Raw genomic sequence first — 7,251 nt, 5'->3', positions numbered from 1 at the left:
GATCCGTCTTCAGTGTAGGAGGATAGTTGGCTACTTCAAAAGCAGTACCACTGCAAAGGTGAATTCCTTTATTACACAGCAGTATTCAAATTAATGCAAAATGACTTGGAAAATGTTTTGTTTCATATTTAATTTTTATAGACAAGGCTGACACAGGTGCAGGAGCAAATGATGCCTACAGAGCCTGTGCTGAAGCTCATTCAAGAGGTAAGTTGACATCCATAACTGCTTCCACTCCCCTTTCAAACAATAATGACCTTTTATTTTCAGGTGGAGACACGCTGGAACAGCACCTTCCACATGTTGCAACGAGTGTACAACCTCTACAAATTAGCTATAACCTTTCTCTGTACCCCAGCCTCATCCGTCCATTGTGAAAGACTATTTTCAAAAGCAGGAGAAATCCTATCGAAGAAAAGAAACCGTTTAAAGCCAAACACTTTGGAAATGCTTGTTTTCCTCAATAAAAATGAATGAAAGGTGTATCTTGTTCCTTGTTTATGTCAATGTCTAAAATAAAGCAATCATTCTTTCAAGTAACACACGCACATTCATTCACATCACAACTCCCTGCCCTTTTGACTCCATCAAATCCATGGTATTTTAATCACTGTCATGACATTTATTTTCCACATGATGGCGCAATAGAGCAAATGGAGCCTCATGATGCATCGGCCCAGGACCGACCCAGTTGGATGGAAAGCCTCATTGCGTCATGAGGCTTCAGATTCCCATCACTACTAGTTATTTCTTTTTTTTTGTTTGTTTATCTTCTCTGCTTCTTACACTCAAGTCTCTTTGCTGACCATCAAGTAGACTTTATCAGTTGCCTGTTGATTCAATATTTCTGCCGTCAAGGATTATGGGTAAAAAATTTTTGTAAAGGTTGGTCCGAGCAACCTATGGCGTGATTTCTCTCCTGTAAAATATGTGTCTAGCTCCACCAATGTAAAGTCATCAGGCGAGACAGTAGTTTAAGAGTGTTAAGTATTGACTGTTTCGTGATACAATGCTTGATCAAAATATAAAGATGTTATACAGTCCTTAATTGTAAAAAAATGTTGGCAAAAGTCGCTAGAGCCGACTTGATGAAAAAGAGCGTCACTCATCATGTAACGCACCCATAACACCCATGACAGCAAATTTTTAATTGCCATTGATTTAATACACTGCGCGTTAAGTTTGTTTTTCTTCCGTTGACAACACATTCCCCAGAGAGTTTCCACTAGCGACCGAAGCGTTCATCTCATACCGTGACAGTCAAGGAAAGATAAATGTTTTACATATTATATCCTGAAGCTATTTAAGAAGCGGTGCTATATGTGACGAGCTAGCTAGCTGACCTCCTCGGTCAGCCTCCTCGGGCTCTGCGTCACCAATTTCCACTTGACTTTCTTTAAAAATAGATATATGTGAATTTGTTTTTTTTATATGGCAAACGAGGCTTACCTTTCAGTCGGCATTGTCCTCGGTCATCATGTAAGATTGGGCTGTGAGGTCACCCGTAGCGGCCCATAGCGGGGCTCTTCTATTCCAATTGTGGCGTATGTTAGCTTCACGCTTGCAGTGTCCTCCGGTCACCATCCATTTGCCGTGTGCGCGCTAGTCTTGGAGACGCTGTGGACCGCACCGACACAGGCCGAAATTAACTTCAACGGGCGGGCGACGACGACCGGCGGTGTCACCGATCAAAATGGCGGAGAAGATAAAACGTAGTCCATAAATTCGGCTGTCCGTCAAGCCGTGCAACCATCAGCCTGGTGACATTTTGACGACGTGCAGGGGACGCTGTCAGCAGTTAGAGATAGTCAAGAGGACGTAAAATAACAACAACTACGGTGTCGCGTGATAATTCACTTCAACACAAGGAAAATTACAGATAGGTTCGGACCGAAATATTTCACAACGCCAAGCCGTGATTATTCCACTTGGTTTCTATAGATACTGTGGTGATGACCTTAGGGAGTGTCATTCAATTTTCACAATTTCAGCCGAAGAGTTTAGGGGCACGTGCAAAATAAAAGTGGAGCTCCACGGACCAGTTTTTTTTTTTTTTTGTCGTGGGCCACATTATAGTCACCGTTTCCCTTGGCAGGGCGTTATGATCGTCAAGCCATATAAAGAAGTCAAGAATAATGGTTTATTCAATTATAGTTTAAGTGACAGTGATGAGGGAGTTGGTAACGATGCTTACATGCTCACAATATATTTTATTACATATGAGAATTTAAAAGTTTGCAACATTTTAGCAAGCCCCCCAGGTACTTGAGTTTGACATCTATCTGTCTATCTATCCTTTATGTTCTCTATGCTAGTTTTATAAATTGAAGTACAGTAGTTATGTTGGGTGTACGTCTTTAGGGGCGTGGTCAAGTGGATGACTTCGAGTTGACAAAGTCACTTTACATTAATGAAAGACTCCAATTTGCCCATAGGTATCAATCTAGGTGTGGGTGGTAGTTTATTTTTTATGTGCCCTGCAATTGGGTGGCCCAGGGGTGCCCTCCTTTTATTGCCAGAAAGTCACTTTTTTGAAGACTAAATTGGCCATAGGTTTGAATGTTAGTGTGAACTCCTGTTTGTCGTCATGTGTTGTCCAGCAAGCACCTACTGCTTCAGGATTATCTCAATCAATAAATAAATAAAGGGAGACTTGACCAATACATACGTGGGTTGAGAAAATAATTAACAAATATAAATATCAAATAAATTGCTGCAGGTCTTAAGTGGGGCAACACAAATTTCTGACGAGGCTACAGCATCCCCTACCCCCGGTATAGCGTCATCCCTTCTTTGTAAGATAGGCCTACGCCAGCTTCTTCCCACATTCCAAAACATGCATGTTAGGTTAATTAAAATTCTCTAAATTGCACCAAGGGGTAAATGTGAGCTGAAAGCTTGTGTGACTATGTGAACATTTTGCCTTGCGATGTTGGGGATCGCCAGAGGCTCACCTGCCAGTCGAATAAGAATAAGCGCTATAGAAAATCGAAATGGTCAAAAAAATGGGGGGGGGGGAGAAAACTTGAGATCAGGTTGTCGTGATCTAGAGGTTTTTATTTATGTTTTAATATTTACCTTTTCTACAAATGAACAGGCCAATGTGACCATTTTCAAAATCAAAAGCGGCCTGCCCACCAGTAGTGTATATAGGTCTTCATACAAACACAATTGGTCTCTGCATTCGAGCGTCACAAAGAGCGTCATGGTACGTAAGGCTAATAATAAAACCTGATAATGGCCCCGTGTGAAGTTCTAGAAGCCCCCTCCGCCCGCCCCCTAGAAATGCGACTGCTCTGGTTTGGGGGCGTCTACGTCAGACGGGGGACTTTGTGTGCGAATCTGGCAACCCGGGACGATCCCAGCCGGCTTAGCTTGTTTTCTTCCTCACTCATTTGAACGTCCGTAGGAGGTAGCCGGCTCCCAAGCATCATGTCGAAAGTCGCGGACACGAAGCTCTACGACATCCTCGGCGTCTCACCGTCGGCCTCCGAAAATGAACTGAAAAAGGTGAGGACATTGCAAAGTGACAATGGTGAACTAGCGATGTGGGACACCTGTAAAATGGGCCTAGACTAGAAGCTGCTTACCCAACATGAGCTCGGTGGCTAACTCTAAATGGCTTGTCGACTAAATGAGAAAAACTGAAGCAAACTGCACGGCTTCACCAACGGTGACGGTGGGATACATTCCTGCTTGTTATCTAGGGAATATGTCACATTTAGACACTGAAAAAAAATGTGTCTGCCGAACGTTAAAAGGAAACTCAAGTGACCACGAGTGTCGTAGCTCACCGGATATTAGACGATACATTTCAGGAAATAGTCGTCGCCATGTAGTCATGTAAACGAAGTCAAAATTGAATACAGTAATACAACGGGCATTGCTTTGTGCCCCCACATTTTGTGTCGATCGCGTTCCCTTGCTTCGTGCGGGGAAATTTCGATTTATCTTAAATAATCCCAATGTGAATGTATGGTAACGATTATTGTTTAATAATCTTTTAACTCGATGCCCTAATGTCATGTATCTCACATCTATTGGAATTGTCTTAGAAAATTGAAGGAATTCAGTTTTTTTCTTTAAAGTAAAGAAAGTTCATGTAAAATTAAGCCGGTCATACCGCCTGATGTTCTAATCGTGACATTGTAGATTCTTAACTGCCATGAATCAGTTGATTATTTCACAATATCAAAAAAGATATTGTACTGTTTTGATGTCGTACTATCAGAAGAGTAGTTTATTGAGCAAGTTAAGCGCATGAAATGAAATTTCAAGATGGCTGGAGGTGTCAAAGGCAGCAATGCTCCTGCTGGTTCCCTGATGTTTTTGACAGCATCCCATGACTTGATGCCTTCAACCTTTTAGAAACATAGCTGGTAGCTGACTGAGATCAGTGCTCTGGTTAGTTCTTTCTTGTAGGCTGTTAGCAACTTCTGTGTCAACCTTGTTTTACAGGCCTACCGCAAATTGGCTAAAGAGTACCATCCAGACAAGAACCCGGATGCTGGAGACAAGGTATGAAACACTTAGTGGTGGTTTTATATGAAAGAAAAAAATGTTGGGGCACCAACCACTTTGATGGGCTACATATGAATCCCATTTGAAATAAGAGAACTGCAAGTTTTATGTTTTAAGATGTGTAGGCATTCAACTGTCTGGACAATGTTGTATGTAACATTTTAAAATTCAAAACTGCCATCCAAGTGAGGGAAAAAAGGTCACTGTATGTTGTATAATTACAACAACAAAAATGCTCGCTTACCCACAGGGCTCATGTATAGGGAACTGTAGCAAATACTGTACTGTATCGTCATTCATTATGGTTTACACATTCTTAACTCATAGAAGTGTAAATGCGCATTAGATGTTGTATAGTAAAACGTTGTTAGCTCATTTTACGGTGTACATTCTGCTGTAAATGTATTGATTGTGTAGTGGTACAGTCGCCTGACTTGTGTGCTGGCAGCGTGGGATCGGAAACATGTAAAGATTAAAAGGTATTGGGCCTAAAATTGAACCTCGGGGAACCCCACATTTAATTTCATGGACTCTGAAGGAACAAGTATCCATACTTAATAACTTTAAGAAACAGCTGTCTGCGATAGGAATAAAACCAATATAATATTTGTGTTGGTCGCTTTTCTTTTTATACTAAAAAATGGGAGTAAAATTAACAGAACAGAGACTTAATACCCACTGGAAGAAACAGCTCTGCAAAAAATCATTTTATCTTTTGGTAGCACATTACATATTCTTTTGTCCTATTTGACATTCAAAATAATAGGCTTTGTTTTGTTTTTAAATTAAAGGATTAAAGTTTCATATTAGGTTTTTGTGTGTCGCTAAAGCTCTGACATGGCAACTAACAAAAATGTGTGTGTGTTTCATTATGTCACCCAGTTTAAAGAAATCAGTTTTGCATATGAAGTACTGACAACCCCGGAGAAGAAAGAGCTTTACGACCGCTATGGAGAACAAGGGCTACGAGAGGGCGGAGGTGGCGGGCCTGGCATGGACGATATCTTCTCTCACATTTTCGGTGGAGGACTCTTCGGGTTCATGGGGGGACAGGGCAGAGGACGCAATGGAGGACGGAGGCGAGGCGAAGACATGGTGCACCCTCTGAAGTAATTGAGACCTTTAAAAAGGGACACATTATGAAAAAATGACTTTTTAATTGCTTGTATATAAAATAGTTGGGTCTCTGCAGTGCCAGTGCACACATCAAGTATGAAATTACACAATCACATAAATGTTATGTGAGGAGTCTTATTTCCTAAAATATGTTTTAGAGAGCCATGAATTTGTTGGGATGTGGACAACCTGGGCGTCTAATTTACACAATTCCAACACCCCCGTACCCCATCCATGCACCCGCACAGTTTCTCTACCCATGACTTGGAAGCTGGTCTAAGATCTGCCATTTTCCCAAATGTGAATGACATTATATTGCATACTAATGAGTGTTTTTTTCTCCCCCGCCATAGAGTTTCACTTGAAGACCTCTACAATGGTAAAACTACCAAACTCCAGCTGAGCAAGAATGTCCTTTGTGGTACCTGCAATGGGTGAGTCTTTTTTGAGGGTTTTTTACTGTTACAGGAAGACAAAAGTACACGGACAGTGCTGACATTCTGCCATTTGCTATCCAGTCAGGGGGGCAAGGCGGGCGCAGTGCAAAAGTGTGTGGCATGCAGAGGACTAGGTATGAGGGTGGTGATTAGACAACTGGCCCCTGGTATGGTCCAACAGGTGCAGTCAGTCTGTACAGACTGCAAAGGAGAGGGTAATGTGACTGCAAGCAATTCACACACTTTCATGTGGGGGATCAAGAACTAATCATCCCAAATATTGGTCCGCTTGTTGTGTTTGTGCAGGCGAGGTCATCAGCGAGAAAGATCGCTGTAAAAAGTGCGAAGGTCATAAGGTGAGTAAGGAAACAAAGCTGCTAGAGGTGCACGTGGACAAAGGCATGAGACATGGACAGAAGATCACCTTCACTGGGGAAGCTGACCAAGCGCCGGGTGTGGAACCTGGGGACATTGTCCTGGTCCTACAGGAGAAAGAACATGACGTAGGAAAAGATTAACACTTACATGATACATTTATGAGGTCATCATTTGAGTCGAGGCTCAGATTTTATTTATTTTATTCTCCATCTCAGGAATTTCGCCGGGAAGGCAATGACCTTCGCATGGTGCAGCGCATTGGCCTGGTCGAGGCTCTGTGTGGCTTTCAGATGACTCTCTCGCATCTGGATGGACGGCAGCTGCTTGTCAAGTACCCACCCGGAAAGGTCATAGAGCCAGGTACACATACCTAATTACCAGTACTCCGGAACCTGAGATTGCCTCAACTTCCAAGTTCAGAGCTACTCCCTGATTGATTGATTGATTGATTGATTTTAATTGCACAGCTGCATCAATATTTTGGGGTCCGCAGATTAACATTAGTTCCGGATAAGTGACACATACTCGATGGTTCACAACATATGTCGACAACAGATGGAAGAGTTTTGTGTGTGTGTGTGTGTGTGTGTGTGTGTGTGTGTGTGTGTGTGTGTGTGTGTGTGTGTGCGCTAGTACACTAACAGTCTTGTTTTGCTCTATCTTTCGCTGTCTCTTCAGGCTGCATTCGTGTGGTTAAGGGAGAGGGAATGCCACAGTACAGAAACCCCTTTGAGAAGGGAGACCTCTACATCAAGTTTGACGTGCAGTTCCCTGAGAACAACTGGATTAGCACCGAAAA

The 7,251-nt window shown here is 42.4% G+C and overlaps 2 protein-coding genes and 1 long non-coding RNA gene across 3 annotated transcripts in view; 2 read left to right on the top strand and 1 right to left on the bottom strand.

Moving 5' to 3' along the window:
- LOC109531107 (uncharacterized) lies at positions 1–432 on the top strand. The gene is made up of 3 exons (XR_002171115.1): positions 1–58; positions 142–207; positions 271–432. It is a non-coding gene; the product is annotated as an uncharacterized LOC109531107 (long non-coding RNA).
- ppp6r2b (protein phosphatase 6, regulatory subunit 2b) overlaps positions 1–1,956 on the bottom strand; it is a 14,448-nt gene extending 12,492 nt beyond the window's left edge. Inside the window, exon 1 of the mRNA XM_019895105.1 lies at positions 1,450–1,956. The gene's annotated coding sequence lies outside the window, so the exon portion shown is untranslated. The remainder of the gene's footprint in view (positions 1–1,449) is intronic.
- Positions 1,957–3,245: 1,289 nt separating this feature from the next.
- The window catches only part of dnaja2b (DnaJ heat shock protein family (Hsp40) member A2b), a 5,093-nt gene continuing 1,087 nt past the window's right edge, over positions 3,246–7,251 (top strand). The window contains exons 1-8 of the mRNA XM_019895164.1: positions 3,246–3,510; positions 4,459–4,518; positions 5,404–5,630; positions 5,991–6,071; positions 6,156–6,289; positions 6,381–6,577; positions 6,668–6,812; positions 7,131–7,251. The exon at positions 7,131–7,251 is cut by the window's right edge and continues 7 nt beyond it. Coding sequence (XP_019750723.1) covers positions 3,433–3,510; positions 4,459–4,518; positions 5,404–5,630; positions 5,991–6,071; positions 6,156–6,289; positions 6,381–6,577; positions 6,668–6,812; positions 7,131–7,251 — 1,043 coding nt within the window. The 5' untranslated portion in view covers positions 3,246–3,432. The remainder of the gene's footprint in view (positions 3,511–4,458; positions 4,519–5,403; positions 5,631–5,990; positions 6,072–6,155; positions 6,290–6,380; positions 6,578–6,667; positions 6,813–7,130) is intronic.

Source organism: Hippocampus comes, unplaced genomic scaffold (genome assembly GCF_001891065.2).
Source record: "Hippocampus comes isolate QL1 unplaced genomic scaffold, H_comes_QL1_v1.1 scaffold570, whole genome shotgun sequence".
In the NCBI taxonomy this organism is placed as follows: Eukaryota; Metazoa; Chordata; class Actinopteri; order Syngnathiformes; family Syngnathidae; genus Hippocampus; species Hippocampus comes.
This window is presented reverse-complemented; position numbering and strand designations above follow the sequence as displayed.